The 22,401-nt window shown below is 38.0% G+C and overlaps 2 protein-coding genes across 2 annotated transcripts; one reads left to right on the top strand and one right to left on the bottom strand.

The window, feature by feature from the left end:
* The first annotated feature begins 319 nt into the window (after positions 1-319).
* Positions 320-12,607, top strand: aldh3b4 (aldehyde dehydrogenase 3 family, member B4). Its single transcript, XM_028458030.1, has 10 exons — positions 320-410; positions 493-682; positions 2,844-2,954; positions 3,875-3,995; positions 5,201-5,286; positions 6,360-6,441; positions 6,524-6,913; positions 7,003-7,169; positions 9,384-9,483; positions 12,408-12,607. Exons 1-10 carry the CDS (start codon positions 349-351, stop codon positions 12,605-12,607), a joined length of 1,509 nt encoding a protein of 502 aa, XP_028313831.1. The 5' UTR covers positions 320-348.
* Positions 12,608-12,859: 252 nt separating this feature from the next.
* Positions 12,860-22,295, bottom strand: mmab (metabolism of cobalamin associated B). The gene is made up of 9 exons (XM_028457948.1): positions 22,145-22,295; positions 19,620-19,678; positions 18,787-18,880; positions 17,721-17,778; positions 17,573-17,645; positions 15,180-15,277; positions 15,044-15,108; positions 14,900-14,959; positions 12,860-12,992 (listed from the first exon to the last, which is right to left on the bottom strand). Exons 1-9 carry the CDS (start codon positions 22,240-22,242, stop codon positions 12,908-12,910), a joined length of 690 nt encoding a protein of 229 aa, XP_028313749.1. The 5' UTR covers positions 22,243-22,295; the 3' UTR covers positions 12,860-12,907.
* Positions 22,296-22,401: the final 106 nt, after the last annotated feature.

The raw sequence follows: 22,401 nt of genomic DNA, 5'->3' as shown, positions 1-22,401 counted from the left end.
CAACTAAGAACATTATTATTATGTTCAATATGAGACCATGAAAAGGAAAATAAAAAAAATCACAAAAAAATTACAATTTACTCAGTAAGTAGGTCTGGTGTAAAAAGGTAATGAATTACTTTTTTTTAAATATACTTAAGTAAAAATAAAATTACTGATTTAGGAATATACTCAAAAAAGTACAAGTACCCATAAAAGCAACTCAATTACAGTAACGTGAGTACATGTAATTTGTTACATTCACCTCTGCATTTCTTTGGTGTCACCTGACTGACTGGCATTACTCAGCTTTTCCCATTATCCTCCCAGTGCAGTCGGACTAATGGAGCTTTATTTACTGCAGTAAACATGAGTGAGAGAATAAGGACTTACTCTGTTTGTCAGTGGAACGACAGGTCAACATGCAGAAGGTACAGTGACTGATGAGATCCACATTTAAATGGTATGTTGGACCATTGTTTTACTGATGGTACTTTGTTCCTGTTGGAGCAGGCCGGAGGAGCCGTGTTTAAACACACACACTCCAGAGTGTGTGGACCTGCTGAGGAGAGCCAGACTGGCTTTTGGAGCTGGTCGTACGCTCACAGAGAGCTTCAGACTGGCTCAGATGGAAGCTGTGGTGCTAATGCTGGAGGAACATGAGTGTGAGTGGGTGGAAGCTCTCGGAAAAGATCTACATAAGGTGAAGGTTGAAGTACTACCTGTAATACTTTGACACGTACATACACATAATGTGTTGTTTCTGTCACTTGTTGTAACAACAGAAGTGGGCGACTTTTATCACACCAGTTGACCCATGTACCTCCCTCTCTCTAACTTTTGAATCCACTCTTTTAAAACTGTTGGGTTAAAAGTAACCTAAATTGGGTGAAAATGCTAACCCAGCACTGGGTTCAAAAGGTACCGAGCCAATGCTGGGTTATTTATACCCAACAATGGGTAAAAACTATTCATGTCGATGGGTGAAAGCTAATAAATGGTTTATCAGGTTATCAGTACAGCTGTGGTTAAAAACAATTGTATATTTATTATCATTTTCTAAGAATGTCACATTTAATTTATTTCAATGTCACTATATTGTAATCTCTCTATAAAAGCAAGGGATCTCTGTCTGTCTGCATGTCTGTGTGTTCCTCAAATATCTCTGTGGATCAGGATGAGACTGACCTGAGAGTTTCAACATGGCTGCTGCTGAGTTCAAGGGTGTGCAACGTCGAATTTGAGGAACACAGACAGAGATTCCTTGCTTCATACATATATAAAAAGCTAATGCAAGTACCCTCTTATGTTCGACGAGAACATTTTGCTCAGAATTCTGTAAAAAAACAACTATAGAGCATTTAAAACACGTTTTAAAGAATCTCATTAAATGAGTGGAATGAACCAGTATTTAGCGCTTCTATCGTTTTCAACATGTCCTGTCATCTTGTTCTAATACTGTGTGGGTTCTGTGTTTTGCATATTTATTGCCAATCTTTGTATTTCTGTTTTGACTGTGTATTTTTATAATTTTTTAAAATTCTGTTATTTTTGAAGTCATCTTATGTTTTTGCAGTAATTTTGATTATTATACAGGTATGTTTTTCTGTCATTTTGTATGTTTTTCTAGAGTCATTTTTTTGGGTTGTTTTTCGTCTGCTGTGCAGTTATGAAAATGTAGTGTTTTTCTGTTTGATTTCACTTGTTTAGCCCACCATGGACTATGGATGTGAATGAGCAGTCTAATTCCTTCTGGCAATAGCTACATGTATACCTTTTTTTTTTTTTTTTTTTTTTTTAAAGGTCTAGTATTGTGCTTTTTTTCACCCATCTCCATTTGTTCTAAGAACCCCAACAACATAGTACTTGAGGTTTATTTTCCCAAACTTTTGAAAAGTCACTTTCAGAGCACTCCCAATAACAGGCCGTTTTTGGGGCTTTAATGCATACATGAGTAGGCGCTACTTCAGCGTGTGTTTATCACAGCAACAGCAAATCAATAAAAGTCACTTCCTTCCTCTCCTTACTCGTCTGACCACAAGAAAAGTCCATTTAAGACCATAGTTTTGTCCAACCGCTGCGTCGCATTGGGTCACAAACATGTCATATCGTCCCAAAAAAGCGATACCAGGCGATACAGTATAATGGCTACTAAAAATGGAACTGATTGTGACCGCTCACTCTGCGCCACAGGGAAGTAAACTCTCAACAATCAGCTGTTTTAAAAACTCACTTTATTCGCTTTCTCTTCACCTTAGTCACTTTAAGACAATAGTGCACTGTTTTGTCCAACCGCTGTGTCACATTGGGTCACGTCAGATCATGTCATATAGGTGATACAAGGTGGTATAACGGCTACTAAAAGTGAAACTGTTGTGAGCGCTCTTTGGTTTATCTATATACTGAATGTAAAGATAATAAATGTAAGATCAACCTGTCTTCGCTATGTTTGTTTTACCTGTGAGGTAGTTTGAGAGGGAGGAGCTCACATTCTTATGGAGGATAAGAGAGGCAAGGATTGTCAGGAGGAGGAGTTTCCCAATTATGAGTCATAAGGGGGCAAAAATCCAACTCGCCTGTTTGGAGCTGACTTTTTACAAAAAGTGGAATAACAGGGGAAGGAGGGAACAGAACTTTTTCAACTTTGTCCCTCTGAATGAGTCTAAATGAATGCATATCACTGTAGCAAAACCAATATAAAGTTTTTTTTTCATAATACTGTCTCTTTAAATACAGCAAATGTGTATTTGTGTATTTTTATACATTAAATGCAAAATGGCATTTTTATAACCAATGTAATGGATACTGACATGATGAATGAATGACATTTGGTTTGCTTCTCTGTAATTTGTGTTTGCCACCAGCCACGATTCGAGACTGTTTTATGTGAAGTGACTCCAGTGAAGAACGAAGCTGTTCATGCCATGAACAACCTGAAGAAATGGATGCAGCCGCAACCTGTGGAAAGAAACCTGGTGAGACCGTTGCTTGTAATCCTACTTTACCCTACAACTAGTAACACATGAGAAGATTATTCATGGCCTGCACAAGCATTCAAAAAAAGAAGAAAAAAAAGTTCTCACTGAGCTGTAGAAATGTTTGCGTCACACCAGCTAAAGCTGATTAAAAGTTCAACGCAGTTTTTCTTCTGTGTGAGTAAACAACCTGTACTGATGTCAGGGTTGGGGGTCAATAAGAATTGTAATTGCATAATTGGTCATTAATTAAAACTATAATTATAATTGTAAATTTAAAAAATGTGTTGCTGTTGTAAATAGCATAGAAATTCTATAAAAAAATTTTTAAAAAACTGGTATACCGTATATGGCTTACCCATATGTAGTAAACAATTATTAAAATATGTTTCTTATTAAGTTAACCTGTCAGTTCTCCTCATGATGATTTTACCATTAAAAATAAAAAATTGAAATCTAGAGGTACTGTATATTGGCACAAAAAAAGGCTCAGACGCCCACACCAAAAATATTAATACCAATATTTTAATAGATGAGGAAGCCTAACAGGGTAAAAAAAAACAAAAAAAAAAAAAACAAATACATGATAGATAATATTTTTTAGTGTATTTTATAGCTGATTTAAGACATTGATAAAAACTGACCAGTTATCATAAGAGATGCTAACAGAAAGCTAACACAAGAAGAAGTTTTATTGGAATATTTATTAAAGGCTCAGTAATTGTGATTAATTGTAATTTGACTTTAGTAATTGAGAACGTAATTGTAATTGACTTTCAGGGGACAAATTATCATTGTCAATTTAATTGTAAAAAAATTGGTGGTCAACGTTATCATAATTGAGTTGTAATTGAACATGGCTAATTGAAGATGTAATTGTAATTGACCCAACCCCTGTTGAATCCATCTGCTTCTTGCAGTCCACTACGTTGGATGAGTGTCGGGTGGTCCATGAGCCGGTGGGGGTGGTGTTCATCAGAGGGAGCTGGTGCAGCCCAGTCCAAATGTGCCTGGTTCCTCTGCTTGGAGCCATTGCAGCAGGTTCATCTACCTGTTCAGTTAGTCATTGTTATGTGACCATATTCATTGATCATGTGAGAAACTATGGAGTTAAAATAAATGCAAAACCTCAAAAAACATGTTTTATGATTCACAAACACAATGCGGTTTGCAGCTACAAAACATCATTCACAAAGGAATGCATTTTGTTTTTGCAAATAAGAAACGTACCAATCAAATAGAGTATGATTTACACATAACAAGGATGATTACAAAAACATTAAACATTTCTTCAAGTACAAATTTACTGATTCACACACACATTGTGGTTACTTGGTACTTGAAGAACATTTTTTTGTTATTGAAGACATGTTTATATAAATAGATACTTCATTGATCCTGAGGAAAATTCAAGGCATCCAGTAGCAGTATACGAGACATAAGTACAATAAACAGTAAACCAATACACACTAAACAGTAATAAGTAAAATAAACAGTAAAATGTAAACAGCCGCTGTCCTCTCTCCCTTCCGTATATAATATATACAAACAGACATTAAACAGTCAGTGCAAGCATTACGAGTGCAAATTACAAATGCAAATTAAAGTGATTGTTCTTATAGTGTCCAAACATTAAAAGGTGCAGAACTAAAGAGATAAAGTGATGGCAGATGAGCATTGAGTGTCCAAACAATAGGTGAAAACAGACATAAATGGAGAGATTGTCATTAAAGTGTCCAAACTTTAAATGAGCAAAAATAAAGTGATTGTCAGAATGTGCATTAAGAGTACAACTAGACTCTGACTAGTGAGAACCAAAAAAATAAATAAATAGTCACCGTTTGCCTTTCCCCTGTCTGACAGTGAGATGTTGTCTGATCTTATGGCCAGGGGGACAAAAGAGTTGTTGAGCCTGTTTGTGGAGCATGATAGTGACAGCAGTCTGCCACTGAACATGCTCCACTGCCTGGTGAAGGTGCTGTGCAGAGGGTGGTGGTTGTTGACCGTAATGTCTCCATAGTATTTTGTCCAGAGTCGTCCTCTCTGCCACCGTCACCAGTGAGTCCAGCTCTGTACCCACCACAGAGCCAGCCCTCGTTTCTTTGTATGCGTGAAAAATATGCTGTATTTGTTTGATAGATGTTAGTTTGTGATTGTTTTGTTTTGCAAATCACTTCAAGTTTGTTTGTGATGAGATTTTGACATGATTTTAATGCATAAAAAACTTGTTTTTTACTGTTGCGCAGGAAACTGTGCAATCCTTAGTCCGTCTGAGTGGGCCGCTCACACAGCAGAGCTTCTCCATCGTCTCGTTCCTTTCTACTTGGATAATGTAAGTCATCAATTATTAACTAATAGTGTTACGATTTATGGTGTGATACATTTATATCACACGGCTTTTGCAAAGCCTCACAGTTGGAGAACTTGGGGTTTAATTATTGGGCAGGATTCACTTTTGGAATCATGGTTTTGTAACTGTCACTTTTTTTGTATTAGTTCTATGTTATTCTACCGATCAGGGAAAAACATCACCCACTGTAAACGCAATCTGAATAAAGTAGGAAAAGCAAAGCAATCAACTCTATTTTCATGGAACTTTAAAAGCAACCACAGCTGAAACAAAGTGCATAAATAGGCAAAATAACAGGAAAACAATGATAAACAAGAATAAACACTGAAGTATATGTTTTGCAAATAAATATAAATCATAGAATACTAAAACAAGCGAAAAGTCTGAGGTCAATTTGAAAGCCAAGGAATAAAAATGGGTTTTAAGATGAGTTTTAAAAATGAACATGACTGAACAATACACAAAGCAACTGCAAATTTATACAAAATGACTACAAAAAACTTCCACAAAAGCACAATAAAAAAAATGTAGTCTAGACTTCATAAATACCTGAAAACGACACCAAAAAATACACAAAACAATGAAAATACACAAAATTAATTAAAAAAAGTACAAAATTACAGAAAAATGCACAAAAATACACAAATGAATTTAATCTAAAAAGCCATATGATGACTAGAAGTATACAAAAAACTACTGAAAAATGTACAAAACAACACCAAAAACGACAACAGTTCACGCACAATAACTTCTAAAACTTACAAAACAAGAATAAATATGCAAAATCACTTCAGAAAACACACAAAACCACACAATGGATCAATTCATCCATCCATCCATCCATGAAACTGATCCAGAATCACTACATTGATCTGGGATCTCCTCCAAGATTTAATGGAATCTTCCATGGCACAAGGTCTTTCTACGATTAAAATGTTGTTAGTACTTTTGACCTAATCGTGCTAGCAGACAAACGAATACAGTAAAAATATGACCTATTTGGCGTACATAATGAGATGGATGGCTGTTGCTAATGGTTCGTTGTTCTTCTCTAGGAATGTTTCCATGTGATTCTGGAAGGCGTGAATGATTTGCCTGAAGTCTTTGAACTAAAGTTTGACCATATTTTCTTTGCAGGTAAGCAAAACAGACTCGGAATAGTTTATTAAACTATTCTCTGTGTATCTGACATCCATTAGCTTTGTTTGTGCTCCTGTAGGAAGCCGAGAGGATGGAGGTAAAGTTGCTGAGTCAGCGGCACACACTCTCACACCTGTTACACTGATCATTGGAGGCAAGAACCCATGTTACGTAGACCGTGAGTGTGACATCGGCACCACGGCACAGCGCCTCGTCTGGGCACGTTTCCACAACGCTGGACAGAGTTTGGTGGCTCCAGGATACGTTCTATGTCACGCCCAAGTCAAAGCAAGGCTGGTCCAAGCAATGAAGTCCTGTTTAATCCACTTCTACGGCTCAGATCCCAGAGAGTCCAAGAGTTTTGGCCGCTTGATTAATCTGGAAGTCTTCAACCGCGTAAAGGATCTGTTGTGGAGATCTGGCAAGGTGGCTGTAGGTGGGCAGGTGGTGGAGGCAGAAAAATACATCGGTAAGATGGTCTGATGGTGGATATCTGGCCAACTCTTACTCGAACACTTTGGCTAGGCTTCATTGTGTAATTTCTGCCTTGTTCTTAAGCACCAACCATCCTAACAGAGGTGACAGAATCTGATCTCATCATGCATCAGGAGGTGTTTGGCCCAGTTCTTCCTATTCTGACAGTCAATGACGTGGATGAGGCCATCACTTTTATCAATAAACAGGAGAAAGCCCTGTGTGTGTATGCTTATTCCACCAACACTAAGGTACGTCCAATCATTTTGCAGGATTCTCACCAGCGCTGTTGAGTGTAGGAGCCCCTGAGATTGTAATTTTGCTCCCCTATGGAGTGATGATGCTCCCCAGCGCTGTGTTTTGACCAGCGTAGCAGGCTTTTCTGTCCTTTTTTAATCGGTACCGTTTAAGGGTGGACTTGCCATCTGGCATACTGGACATCATCCCAGTGGGCCGGTCTGGTCTGCTACTCTTCTTTTGACGAGCGACTGGAGGCAGACATGGTAACAGGTGGCCAAAAATGGTCCAAAAGTGGCAAAAACGTGGCAAGAAAAGAGTGAAAAGTGACTAAAATGGGCTTAAAGCAGTCAAGAGTGGCCAAAAAATGGGCAAATAAAGAAAAACCAGGTGTTATGTAATTGCAAAAAGCTCAAATGGACAAAATGTGGCAAACAATAATGAAAATGGGCAAAATGTGGCAATTGGTAGTGAAAAGGAGCAATAATGTGGAACTAAAAGTGGTAAAGAAGGGAAACAAGTGGTATTTATTGGCTAAAAGTTAGCTTATTTGGATGGAAAGTGGCCAACAAAAATTTAAGATATGACACAAATTGGATAAGTGTCAAAAATAACTTGAAAAAATTGACAAAAAATAAGCAAAAAGGGATATTTATTGGCAAAGGGTAGCTAAAGTCTGAAAAAAGTGTCGAGAGGCAAAAATGGGACAAAAGAAATGGGTAAAAAGGGGTTCAAAATGTTCCCTCTTTTAAGCTTTTTTTTGGGAGATTAATAATTAAAATTTAAACAAAGAGCCACATGTTGCGCATCCCTGACTTAATAACGGATTCTATGGTGTCCGCTGATAATGTGTCATTGCCCGATCTGGTTAGATCTCGGAAGCTAAGCAGGTCTGGGCCTGGTTAGTGGTTGGATGGGAGACCACTGAGAATTCCAGGAGCCACAGTGGGGGACAGTCGCTCCAGTGGTATCTGTCATTGTGTCCTTGGGCAAGGCACTTCACCCACATTGCCTAGTATGAATGTTGTGTGAGTGTTGGTGGTGGTCGGAGGGGCCGATGGCGCACCTTGGCTGCCTCGCTTCTGTCAGTCTCCCCCAGGGCAGCTGTAGCTACAGTAGTAGATTACCATCACTAATTGTGGAGTGAAAGAATAATCCCTTAATTCTGTAAAGCGACTTTGAGTGTGTATGATAAAGCGCTATATAAAATCCAATTATTAATGTAGTGGACTGGTCTGGACAGAAAATGTTTGTCCTGTCCACCCCTGGTACCGTCGTAATCATTTTTGCACACTTGGACTTCCAGGAGTGCCTGTGTTTAAACTTTCTTTTTAATCTGCATAATTGAGAAACACATCAGCCGCACTGTCTATTTTATACAGGCGCTTTGCTTGGATGCTCCTGTCTTCTCCTGAGGACCCTTGCAGCTACTTAGCTGCCCCGTTGTTGCCTGTATGCATCCTCCGCTTGGTAACCGTAATTACTAGGGGTGTGTATTGCCTGGCATCTGGCGATATGATTTGTATCCCGATACATATGTCACGATACGAAATATCCCGATATTAAAGTATAAGGCGATTATTGTAATTTTTTTTAGATATATACTGTATATATATAAATGACCTAAGAAACTAATCTGTAAATGTGTACACCTTCATGAGAACATTATGTATGAAATACATTTTGGCATATTTTACACTCAAAACATTGGCTTTAACATGCCATGTGCCAACAACTTCAAGTAAAAAATAACGTACAATCTGCCTGTGGCTTTTAAACCAACCTTGATTTTAGTGCAACATAACTGAGGTATATGCCTAGAACAACAAATACATGCAGAAAGTTTGTATTTTCTTTTTAGATTTTTTTTGAAAAAACACAAGCTGGGGAAAAAACAAAATCGATGTGGATGCATTTTTAATCGATCTGAGAATCGTGCGACGTTCACCAATTCAACAAATAACTTTTAGCTTTAAAGTAAGGCTTAAACAAAGATCTAAACCTTCAGCTTTACTTCACAAAATTTGACCATCAGAGGGTTATACATTTCTATCTTTTCTGGGGGCGGGGGATGCGCCCAAACCCCCCTATAACGCTCATTCGTGCATCGCGCAATCCCCCTACGCTGTGAGAAATTCCTGACGAGAACACAGTTTTGGTTCAACAATCGTCGCTGTCATGTCTAGACAACATGTTTTAATCATTCTTTTCTTTTTCTGCTCTTACAGATCATTTCTCGACTGATGAGTGAAACTTCTAGTGGGAGTTTCTGCTCCAATGACTCCATCCTACAGAGTCTGATGGTGACGTTGCCTTTTGGTGGAGTAGGTAAGTCAAGCATCACATCTCGATCACATCATGTTCTTCTAGGGCAGCGGTTCTCAACCTCGGGTCACGAGACACTGGGATGGGTTGCCAAATGCCTTCAAGGAATATTCTTTAAACAATTTGATACCATTTTTGGTTATTTTTACCCTTTTTCTGAAACTACACCAAACTTGCAATATTTTAATCTATTTCCATCACTTTTCCTTGCCATTTTTTCCTCTTTTTAATGCATTTTGGCTACGTTACTCCTATTTCTGCCACTTCTCCATCAAATTTCAATGCCTTTTCTGCACATTTTCCTTTTTTTTTTTTTTCCTTGTCTGCACATGCTGTCAAAGGTCAACACCACAGGAAGTGCAATCATTATGAGACAGCAATGCATATTTTGTTATTGCAATAAAATACATTGATTTATTTTATTGCTTAATTGTGACCATCACCAGCCCTCCCTAAGGAAGGGTAAGAAATCTTTTATTATAGGGAGGATATAAAAAGGGAGAGCAGTGTTACACCTAAGTGGAGGGGGAGGGGGAAGAAGGGGAGGGGAAAGGGAGCAGGGAGGAGAGACTCAAGGCAGGAAATAGAAAAGGTGGGGAAAAATAGACTGTTTTGCAGTGAGGGTGAGATGTGAGGTTGTAGAATATATTGTGCTTATTATGTTGTGTAATCCACCCAGTATGGTGACAAGTGTGAAGCTTAGCTATAATGGTGGTGGCTGTGAACAGGGGGAATGAGTGAATGGTAGTACCTAAAGCCACAGGGCGCCGCCCAAGCCAGGGCCACCCGGGGCCGCACCCGCAGGTATGGCAGGGCGCGGCCCGTACCACCCGCCCCGGAAGACCCCCGCCAGGACCGGCCAAGCCAGCCGGCCAGACCCGCCGGACCCAAAGGGCACCATTGCAGGATAGGGAACCCCCAAGGGCAAGCCCCCGGGCCAGACCTCCGTGGGGGGCACCCCCCCACCCCCCAGCCCACGAACAGGCCACAACCCAGCAAGACCGCGCAGCCCCAGACGGCACAAAGACAGCTGCCCAGGTCCCGCCCCCCACCGGACAGCACAGGCCACGGGGCAATGCCCCCCCCGGCGCCAGAGCGACCGGCGGCCGCCACCGCAGGAGAGAGGGACCCCAATGGCACACAACCGATGCGGAGCAGCAGCCCCCAGCCAAAGGTGCAGAACCCACCCACCCGCCAGCCCGCAGATAGCAGGACAGACCCACCAAGTGGCCGATACCGACCTCAACCTCCGGAACAGCTAGAGCCGCCCTGCACATTTTTTCTACTTTCAAGACATTCTCAACTTTTCCCACCTAATGCTGCATATGTTGACACATTATTGTCACTTTTAACCTATTTTCACTATATTTCATTCTTATTTTTGACAATTTAGCCACATTTACAATTTGTCATTCCCATTATTTGCCAGTTTAAAAGAATTTCCGCCACTTTTGAGCCAATATTGACACTTTGAACTCTCTCTCTTTTTTTTTTTTTTTTTACCAGTTTTTCTGTCAGTTTCTGGCCACTCTATTTTACAACTTTTAACCAATTTCTGAAGTTTTTAAAAACCATTTCACCACTTCTTTCACCATTTTTGGTCACTTTTAACCCATTTTATTTCTGATTCAAAAAAAATTATTTACTGTACATCTTTAAGATAACTACATACTATGGCACAAATAATAAACTTCCTGGATAACAGTGGATATTATTCAGATAAATAAATAAATGTGGTTATCACTGATTCATAGAACAATGGACCAACATTTTGCTGACTTTATGGATGGACCCCAAAAATCTCTCCCCTTTATAGATGACTGTTCTTCAGTGTTCAACCACCTTCAGCTACAGTGGGGGTCCCTGGTGTCTGGAACCTTTATTTTGGGGGTCACAGGCTGAAAAGGTTGAGAACCACTGCTTTCGGGCGGTACCAACCAGGGGGTACTTGAACACAGTGCAGGGGGTTTGTTGGTCTTATTTACGAATTTATGTCAGGCAGCGTTCACCTGTACCCCAATTATAGAAATATCCTTTTTTGTCTCCAAAATCCTTATAAACATGTTGAAGATTACCAACCTAATTACCAAATATATATATATCATAAAATGCATTTCATGCATTAATTTCTTACTTTTACTAGGAAATACTAGTTGTATCACCTAAAATATGAATAATATTTAGCCGTAAAAAGTCAGAAAATGCTCGTTAGAGCTTGATACGTAACAACGACCCAAATGTTATTAAACAAATTGTAATGAAACCCAAAATCTAATAACTGGTCAATAATGTAACAAGATGCCCAAAATGTAAATGTTACAACTGGGACAGGCAAAACATTTTTCCTTAATAGTTTGACTCACTCTATGATGTAATAAAATTATCAATGATTTGTGGAGTAAAGGGCTTATTGCATAAATATAGAGTAGTATCATACACAAATGCATATGCGTAAATATGTGTCTGTATGTAATATTTACATAATGTATATACAAATTAAAGTATTTTAAAGAACCTTGACATATACAAAATTTTGGGCTCAGCATCTTGTTACATTATTGACCAGTTATTACATTTTGGGTTTTATTGCATTTTTTAAATAACAATTCGGGTCTTGCTAGATTTTACCGGACACATGGAATAAATTCTGGAAGTTAGCATGATAGCATGATAAGAGGAAATTTAGCTTTATAGTATAGGCCAGTGTTTTCTTTTTCGAGATGTAACAAACCTGTTTCTTGGCCACATCTGTTTTTGCTTTCTCTTTGTTTTCTTATTTTTCTCACTTTATTCACAGCGAAAGTTACTAAACCAATTATGACAGTTCACCTGGAGTTATAACTATCCATAACTATGAAGCTGACTTCATTAAAGTAACGTATCCTGATACTTTGTACTGATCCTACCGCTGAACTTCCTCTTGACAGGAGCGAGTGGAATGGGCTCCTTTCACGGCCGCTACAGCTTTGACGCGTTCTCTCACAGGAAATCGTGCCTGTTAAGGAGCGCACGGCTCGAGTGTGTCACATACCTGCGTTATCCGCCCTATGAGGACCACAATCTGTCTCTAATAGCATGGGCTAGTACTCATTCACAGAGGAGCCGAGGCTGGTGCCAGATCATGTGAAACCAAATACACACTGAAATCAGGAGCATGATGTGCTGCTAGCACTGAAACATGGAAATGATCCAAAGTACTCACAGGCAGCCACAGCAGAGGACCAAAGTCAACGAAATAATGTCAATGTTGTTTAAATTTTCAATTAAAGAGCAATTAAAATACATTGAGTTTCAATAAAGTCATTAAAATGTATGTTTTGTGAAGTCTTCTCTACACAGCTAAATATACTAATATAAATATGAACACCTAACTCAAAGGTTTTTAAATTCATACTCCTTTATTTACAGAAGAAGCCAGTAATCTACATCATTCTGGTCTCTTGTAGATATTTTCCTCTTTGCTCTCCTTCATGGCAGCAAATCTGGCCAAGGTGAAGAGAAAATCACTCAGTCTGAGGGGAAAACACAGAAGAACTTTTAGATCGAAAGGGACAGCCCAGCGCTGCTCTCATTAGTCAGGTACTCTACGTCATTTTGACAGATTTTTGTGAAGATTATCAAAACTGGAAAATCCATTGTATAAACCAGTGTTTCTCAAATGGGGGTATGTGTACCCCTAGGGGTACGCAACGGCACTGCACGGGGTACTTGAGAGAAAGTGGAAAATTAACAAATAAAGTGTCAGTCTTGGTCCCACCGCTGGCGTGAGATGACCGGAAATGATCAAAACTATACAAATACATCTATCCAGGAGCCACTAAATCAATGTTTTTCCAAAATTTTAATTTGTTTTTGACATTTTGCAATATTTTTTTCAATTAAAACAATCTTAAACAGCTGTATTTCTATACTTGCTTTGTGAAAAATACTAAATATAGTTTAACTAAATGAAGTAAAAAACAAATATCTGAGCTCAAACATGATCAAAAAGAAATTCTAGAAAAACAAAAATGTCTTTGGAGTTGCCAGAAATTCCTGAAAATTGGGTCAAAATGGGGTCACGATCAAAAAAAGGTTGGGAACCACTGGACTAAATACTTTTTCTATTCACTTATTTACAAAAGGAGATGCTTTAAAATTTGTGTTATCACTCATTCATTCCATCATTCTACTCTATAGTTGTTTTCTAAACAGTTTTATAAGTAAAATGTTGTAGTCGGATACAGCGGGCACTTGGATTCAGAAATAAGAGAAATGGGGTGCTTGACCTCAAAAAATTTGAGAACCACTGTTATAAACAATCAGAAAAACAATGTTTATATATTTGCCCTGATATCTATTTGACCTCAATCTTGGATTTTGCATAATGGATCCCATAAAGTGTTTTTGTCAATATCTCGACTTCTAAATAAACTAGAGCTTTTATTTTGAGAGCTTAACTACCATTTTCAGGGCCAAGAAATCCAATGATATCAACATAAATAAGCTAGATCCAACCCTGAAGTAGTTACACTGAAATTGTCCATTTCATTGAAGGTTTTACAAGTGATCAGACATGAATGTTCTATGAATTTAGTGTCCATTAACCTTTTTAAACCATTAAACGTAAGGCAGAATTGAATGAAAGTAGAAGCTATTATACCAGAGCAGTAACAAAAGACCATTTACTGACTGTATGATCATATGAGATCACCCACGAATCAAAATATATAAGATCCTGAGAAACTCTTCGCCCCAAACAGTTTCTTTAGGAGATTTCCAGCGGTGACTGCCCACACCTTATAGAGATGCTCATCATCTTTCTGACAGCAGACACATGTTTCTTTATCAGGTGGATTTGTATGAGACCTTGTAAATGTTGAAGAGCCAGATGTTGATGAACCCGATTCGTCCATTTTAGTGCTTCCTTTTTACCGTCCACGTTTCTTGGCAGAGTGGCGGCTAGTAGCTAATGCATGTGCGTGATGGTCTCTGGCATGTTGGACATGGGCTTTCTCAGTTGCATTTTCATGGCAACTATAATGGAAACTGCCTGATGTGTACAGTGTGTGTTTTTTGTACAGTTTTGCTGTCATATTTGGACCTCAACATAGTTGACCCTCTCTTCCACTATGTCCAGCACACGCTAGGAGCATTGGATTCCTTGGCCCTGAAAATGGTAGATTAGCTGTCAAAATAAAAGCTCCAGGTTATTTAGAAGCTGAGATATTGACGACAATGTTTGTCACGGCAGCCATTTTGTAAAATCCAAAAATAACTTATTTAGGACATGGGGCCAATGCAAGCATTGTTTTTCTGAATGCTTTTACTATAAGGTTTACAAAAAAGTATAGTTTTCATACTCTCCACAATAATCCACCGAAAGTTAAAATCTAAACTTAGTGAACCTGACTACATAGGTTTAACGTACACGACTGACCTGTTAAGAAACTTGGCAACATCTGGATCTGCCTCCCCTGAGCGAACAATTGGTGCAACGCTGAAACATAAGCAAGAAATGGTTTTAAAAGAGCTGAAACGATGAATCTAAACAGATTGAATTATTGTGCAGTTTTAAAATAACCTGCGTTCTGCTCTTCTACAAACAGCCCGGGCCAAATGCAGAGCCACGCTGCTCTTTCCACCAGACTGTGTGCAAATAAGAGCTTATCATTAGCAGAAAAACCTAGATCTCAGTGTTCTAGAACACACAGACTCACAGGTAAAATGAAGTTGGTCAGTGGAGGAAGTTCTTCAGTGAGGGCGTCAATCCAAGTTTCCAGTTCTGTGATTGGCTGGACGGTAAATTTAGTTCTTTCTAGAGAAAACCAGAGAGAATACTTAGTTATTGGTTTTGAGCTTGAACGACGCATTAAGGACCTGTACTACAAAGTCCAAGTCACATGACCATTTGTAGACAAACTCGATGTTTGTGATCGAATACAAAACAATTTTAAACAATGGTACAAAATATAAATTTTACATGGGAATTATTTATTGGAATTGACTTCCAAACATATATTAGTATATATTCAAAATAATACAATTAAAGGAGCACAGGGCAGAATCTAGAAATCAGATTCCATAGTGACACCACGGTGGTTAGTGTAACTGCAGTCATCATCCAAGTTGGATCGGGAGCACGCGCTGGTTCTTTTTTGGTGTTGCAGCTAGTTCAGAAGATGTTTAAAACAGAACGAAGTAACTTGCGCTTAGCGCTCCCTCTAAAGGTACCTTTAGGTTATGTCACTGTCGTAAAAACTCCACACCCCCCTCCACCTGCTCCACCCCACAGCTACATGCACACCTTTGTTCTCCAAGATGGTAGCAACCGATCACCGAAAACTCCTAATACAACAGTGACACTAAGGGTGCTTTCACACATTTAGTCCCATGTGAACAGTATGAGGAAGAGAGACAAGTACAATACATGAATGATGTGGGAGTAATACGGAAGGGAGTGTGGAAATGTGTGTAATATGTTTTTTTGTGTGTTGACAAAGCGGCTCTGAAAATGAATGGATGGATAGATAGATGGATGGATATTTGTGTGTGTGCTGCCTGATGGAGCGCTGGGTTGTGAGTGTGTGTGTGTGCCTGTTGCCACGACGACAGTGTGTGTGTGTGTGTGTGCCTGTTGCCACGACGACAGTGTGTGTGATTGCTCTGTGTTGCAGCTGAGCTGTCACTGCATAGATTTGTTCCGTTCCTCAGACAAAGGTCTTCTCTGCCTTTTTTTTTTTGCTGGCTCCGCCATGATATGTTTGAGAAAAGTGAATTTGTAGACAACCGTGTGCATAATCTAGCATTAGTTTGTATTGGGCTGCCGTAAAGCAGTACGTCTTGCCACCGTGTCAGAGGCAGGAAAGTTGCAAGTGTGGTTTTCTGGCCAGAGACAGCAGGGGGAGATGAAAGACCCCCCAATAAACACTTGTGCTGCCTGTGCATGACACTGATACTGTGACACAGTTATTTTCTTACTCGCCGTTCATGCGACTGTTTACTGCAAGACCTGTGCACAAGCCTCTGCGTACATCTGTGGAACCACACAGTAGTTTAGTGCTTGTCTACTTTGTCAGTCTCAAAGCTGTCGTCTTCTTTTCTTTTTTGAAAGTGTATATTCATACGGTTGACGTACGGACAACCCCCGTGCTATTGGTACGTTTACCGAAGTACATGCACGTAGCGTCTTAGGGTTAGGGTGAGGTTATAACCCTATATTGCAACAATTTTTAGGGTTAGGTTTACAGTTAGGTTTAGTCTTAGTCACGTGACCTAAACTGGCCAATGAGGGGCGATGCATACGGATAGAATGTTGATAACCCCAACCCCTAACCCGCACCATCAGCGTCATGTGACCTAACGTCCGCAAAACTGTGCTTGGAAATCAGTACAGTAACAGCAGTATGACAATCTTTTCAAGGCAAAAGGAAGAAATATGTGTGGACTCATTCTCTTTGGTTTAGAGCGCTTCATCACCCATTAGCATTGAAAACCCTTACAATTAATGTTTAATTTTTTCTTAAATCCTGCCCTATGCTCTTTTTTTTTTTTTTTTTTTTAAAGGATTTTTTGGGCTCTAGGGGCCTTTATATGACAGTTGCTTGACAGGAAAGGGATCAGAGAGAGCAGGGAATGACATGCAGCAAAGGGTCCCAGGCCGGGAATCGAACCTGGACCGGCTGCAGGTGAGGAACTATAGCCTCCGCCCTATGCTCTTTTAAACAAAACATTTACACTTGGAATTTTCTAAGTTAAAAACTTTTCAGGAGAAATAATTGGAAATCTTCAAAATAGTAGTTGGCCCTCAACAGGAATGTTAATTACAGTGGGAAAACATATTTTGGCGTCATCTAAAATTTCAGCATCAGATATTTAAAAGTTACCCTCAATTTCTTATTATTGCAATAAATAAATCCCCTGAAAAGTTTGTATTTTTGAATATTCCCAAGCTTATGTTCCTGTGGAAATTGACCAGAAATGTTCCACCTTTTTCAACCCTATTTGTGAGTACATTTTCCAGTTTTGAGTAAGAATGACCTATTAATCTGAGGCCTACACTATGTCTGTATCTGTATCATCTGCCGTCCCCAGCAGTTTCAAATTTACATACTTAAGTGACTTTCTCTTGCTGACGATCGAGGAGTAGCAATATTGGATCCAACATCCTGTAGAACGCATTGTATCTGCAAGGAAAAAGCTTTCTCTGTGATAAATGCCTGTGCTGAAGGTGGACAATAAACACAACATGAAAGACAAACCTTGTCCAACTGAGAAGTGAATGTGTGACCTTGGTCGAGGCAGAATTCTCTGGCCAGCCTGCGATAAACAACCATATGACATAAACATTTCAAAAGATGTACTATATAGCAGTGGTTCTCAACCTTTTCAGCCTGTGACCCCCAAAATAAAGGTTCCAGAGACCAGGGACCCCCACTGTACCTGAAGGTGGTGGAACACAGACATGAACATTGAAGAACAGTCATGTGGAGACAGGGTCATATATAAGGGGGAATAAAGGGGAGAGATTTTTGGGGTCCATCCATAAAGTCAGCAAAATGATGGTCCACTGTTCTATGAATCTGTGATAAACACATTTATTTATTTATCTGAATATTATCCACTGTTATCCAGGAAGTGTATTATTTACACCATATCATATAGTCATCTTAAAGATGTAAATAAGTGTTTTAATCAGAAAAAAATGGGGTTTAAAGTGATCAAAAATTGTCGAAACGGTGGTGAAATGGAATTTTAAAAACCACAGAAATTGGTTAAAAGTTGCAAATTGTGGGTAATGGAATTTAAAAATGGAAGGGAAATTAGTTTAAACTGGCAACTAATGTGCATTACAAATCGTGAATGTGGTTAAATATGCAAAAAATAAACAAAATGTGTTAAAAAAGAGGTTAAAAGTGACGATAACGGGTCAACATATGTGACATTTGGTAGGAACACTGGTGGAAAGGGTTTATAAGTGCCAAAAAAATGTGCAGAAAAAGCATTGAAATTTGATGGAGAAGTGGCAGAAATTGGAGTAATGCAGCAAAAATGCACAAAAAGAAGCCAAAACATGGCAAGAAAAAGTTATGAAAATACGTTAAAATACAGCAAGCTTGGTGTAATTGCAGAAAAAGGGTGAAAATAAACAAAAGTTGGCTGAAATTGTTCAGAAAATATTCTTAGTTTCTTGAAGGCATGTGGCGACCCTCTCCCCTCCCAATGTTCCGCGAACCCCAAATGGGGTCCTGACCCTAAGGTTGAGAACCCCTGCAATAAAGAACAATCACCTAGAATTGATCAGATAAGTAGTGGAAACATTTTTACCCAATAGCTGAAGACAACTCGTCTGTGTTTCCTAATGCTTCAAATATATGATCTTCTTTGGGCCGTCGTTCTCCTGTAAATGTGCTGGAAAAACCTGTGGAAGGACAACCAGGACAGTGTTTGGATTTATGTCTTAATATCCTGCATGAAAATAAAGTACTAGCTTGAAAATAAAGTATTAAATCAAAGTATCATGATGACATACAGTAACTATGCCTGCCTAATACTGAATTCATGGCTTTGTTTATTTTTCCGCTGTTTTTGCACACTTCTAATGAGGCAGAATATTATATATATGTATGGTTACATGGTATGACAGTAATTAAAAAAACAGGCATGGGCAACTGGTGGTCCGGGATCAAATTTTGCGCGGCCCACAATTTAAACAAAAGTAATCCAAAAACACACATAATTACTCCAGAAACACAAAACGACAACAAAAACACACAAATTGAGCACAAAAACCTAGAATATGACTACAAAAAAACCACAGAAATATAGAAAACAAACAAAAGGATAACTGAAACGCACAAAATGACACAAATCCTTTGTTTTTTCTATTTTATGCTGACATGAATGTTGTTATCCGACATTCGGATCAGACAATCTGAATTTTACCAAATGAACTGGACTGTTTATTCCAAATATATCACCTGATACTGTGCATTAAAAAAATCACACAGTGTCGTTAACACTGAATAAACACAATCTGTAATGTGAGGAAGTGAATACGTGATGTTGGCTGTATGTGTATATATCTGCACCCAGACTGTGACGCTGATCAGGATAAGCAGGTATATACAGTACAGTATGGAGATGAATTAGACAAACACCTTTATCTCCAGTCTTGGTGTATATCTTTGGGATCCTGGTGTCACCGTCAGCAGAGAAGCTGTTGAAGGAGAACAAATACAGTTGATTTTTTATACTCATCATTGTTAACCAGTCCGTGACACATGACTCGTAGAGGTGCCAACCAGCCCTTTGAAAAACACTGATCCTAGAAGCGTCATTAGTTTAGTTCACATGTTTCAAACTCAAGGCCCGGGGACCAAATCCGGCCCTTTAGAGCTTTCAATTTGGCCCCGCAGCAGAAAGCAACAAAAAGTCAGAGAAACCATGACTCATTGTGTAAATTACCAACGATTTTAGTTGTAGGTATCTGTAAAAATAAAACACAAATTCAATAAAACTCTCCAATATTTCATATCCCTCCCCCCACTTATATCATGTTTAATCTCAAATTATTAAAGGAACTCTCAAATTTTAAAAAATTCTGCAATTTTCTTCAAATTATTCCATTAAATTTCTTCAAATTACATAAAAATGGGTCACAAAAACAAATTATTTAAAGTGAAAATCCTGTCAGAACTGAAATCCATGTTGTTGTATGATTCTGATTTTGGAGTCGTTATCATTTTGTGTATTTTTTGCCGTTGTATCATGTGCCTTTCTGTCATTTTGTGCATTTTTTTTGTTAGATTTGCGGTTTTTGGCATCATTACTGTGTAGCTTTGTTGTCATTTTATATTTTTTCCTGTTATTGTGTAAATTTTGTTGTTGGATTGTTTTTTTATGTATTTCTTGTGCTATTGTTGTGCATATTTGCAGTCATCTTGTTTATTTTTGTTATCATTTTGTGTATTTATGCTATTGTATCATGTGCTTTTCTGTCATTTTGTGTGAAAGATTTGCATTTTTTGGTCATTTCTGTTACATTTTTGTTGTCATTTTAAATTTTTCTTCCCCATTGATTATCTATATTTTGTTGTTAGATTGTGTTTTTGGAGCCATTTTATATATTTCTTGTGTTATTGTTGTGCATATTTGTGGTCATCTTGTTGAAATCTGTTACTTATTGCTTTGATATTTAGATATTTTATCATTCATTTATATGTGGAAGTGCAAACTAGAGCACAATAATGATTAAATTACTCCTTTTCCCACAGATAATCTGCGGCCCACTTAAGATAAACTGCTCTGTATTTGGCCCCTGATCAGAAACGAGTTTGACACCCCTGGTTTAGTTAGTTTGTCTGCAGACGTTCTCAATAGAAAATCTAAACAGTATAAAGTGAACTGGATTTTTATACTGCCATACACGCAAACATCTGTTTTTCCACTGCACGTGTCAAAAGCACACTAACCCTCAGCGCAGCTTTAAAAAAACAATAAAAAACCAAAACAGTACCTTTCATAAAAGTGTCTTCAAAATGTCATATAAAAATATTTTCCCCCATTTTTTCTTCATCAATCATTTCAACAACTTCGGACCCGAACCACAAATACATATTTTTTTATTTTATTTTTATACATTTTATTTTTATATCAGAAAAACATTTCTTTTTTTTTTTACAATGAGAAAAACACAAAAATATGCTTTATATATATATATATATATTAGGTGCAAAGTGAAATATTTGGCATAAAGTTATTACAGCCCTGAGTACATCAATAATTGATAGGAACATTAATTTTGAGGCATTATTACTTTTAGAGCTGAGTATTTATTGAACAAACTGACATTCTTTGAGCATACAGTAGGTACCAGTGTAATAGAAATGTCATATATACATATTTTTTCCCACTTTTTCCACATCAGATTGTTTTAACAATTTCAGACCTAACCATAAATATGCTATATTTACAAAAATTAGGTGCAAAGTGGAATATTTGGTATTATTGATCGAAACATTTATTGAAAACTGTACCCTTCATAAAAGTGTCTTCAAAATGTCATATACAGTATAAATGTTTTTTCACACCAGATCTTTTTAATAACTTCAGACCTAACCATAAATATAAAGTTTTTAATTATATTTTTATATATTTAAAAAATGTTTGGACTTTTTTTTTTTAATTGTTAAAACACAAATTATGCCCTTTTTTTCTTCTTCCAAAAATAAGGTGCAAAATGAAATATTTGGTATGAGATTATTACAGCCATGACTAAAGACTAATACAATTTAGATATACTTTTATTATTTTCAAATGCATGTGTTGATTAATTTATTTGGAATTTCATAAAAACTGCACTTTTTATTTCTTCATTGAATTTTTTTATTATCTCACCTGAAAACTGCTCTATTTTTCCTTTATTTGTATTCAAGTCGTTTATTCTAAGGTGATGTTATAACAGTTGTGATATGCTAAGTAACAGTAACTAAATATGCACTACTATGGAATTCTCAATATTATTTGAGAACCCCCTTCCCCAAATATATGTCCTATATATTTATGTTTCTGGGAGAGTTGGAAACCCTGAGCCCTGTACAAGACATGCATTCAAACATGTATTTATTTACAAAATAAAAGCATTAACACCAATAACTTTGATAAAGAGCTCATGCCACACTACCTTCTATGTGAACACATCACCGTCTTCATCCACGGCTCTGTTATTAATCTGCATGTCCGTGTAAAACAGCGGACAAAAGGAGTTTTGACCACAAACATGTTACCTAAGCTACAATGTAGCAGCAGAAGGTTGAGCGCGTTGCTATTTTGACTCTTACGGATACCCGTAGTTGATGGGCGTTTCTCTTTTATCGTATGATTGGTCAACTCACTTTGTAGTGGGACTCTGATTGGCTAGAATAAAACACGTGATCAATG

This window comes from Gouania willdenowi, chromosome 9 (genome assembly GCF_900634775.1).
Source record: "Gouania willdenowi chromosome 9, fGouWil2.1, whole genome shotgun sequence".
Classification (NCBI taxonomy): Eukaryota; Metazoa; Chordata; class Actinopteri; order Blenniiformes; family Gobiesocidae; genus Gouania; species Gouania willdenowi.
The sequence above is the reverse complement of the archived record's forward strand: the minus strand, read 5'-3'. Positions and strand labels throughout refer to the sequence as shown.

What these genes read in the sequence shown, in the direction of transcription:
- aldh3b4 (XM_028458030.1), top strand. Translation starts at nt 349, where the DNA reads ATGAGTGAGAGAATAAGGACTTACTCTGTTTGTCAGTGGAACGACAGG. An exon ending in AACCTGTGGAAAGAAACCTG is followed by an intron (nt 2,955 to 3,874) that starts GTGAGACCGTTG and finishes TGCTTCTTGCAG; the next exon opens with TCCACTACGTTGGATGAGTG. An exon ending in CTTATTCCACCAACACTAAG is followed by an intron (nt 7,170 to 9,383) that starts GTACGTCCAATC and finishes CTGCTCTTACAG; the next exon opens with ATCATTTCTCGACTGATGAG.
- mmab (XM_028457948.1), bottom strand. Translation starts at nt 22,242, where the DNA reads ATGTTTGTGGTCAAAACTCCTTTTGTCCGCTGTTTTACACGGACATGC. An exon ending in GAGTTGTCTTCAGCTATTGG is followed by an intron (nt 17,779 to 18,786) that starts GTAAAAATGTTT and finishes TGTTTATCGCAG; the next exon opens with GCTGGCCAGAGAATTCTGCC. An exon ending in GTTGCCAAGTTTCTTAACAG is followed by an intron (nt 12,993 to 14,899) that starts GTCAGTCGTGTA and finishes TTTTCCCCTCAG; the next exon opens with ACTGAGTGATTTTCTCTTCA.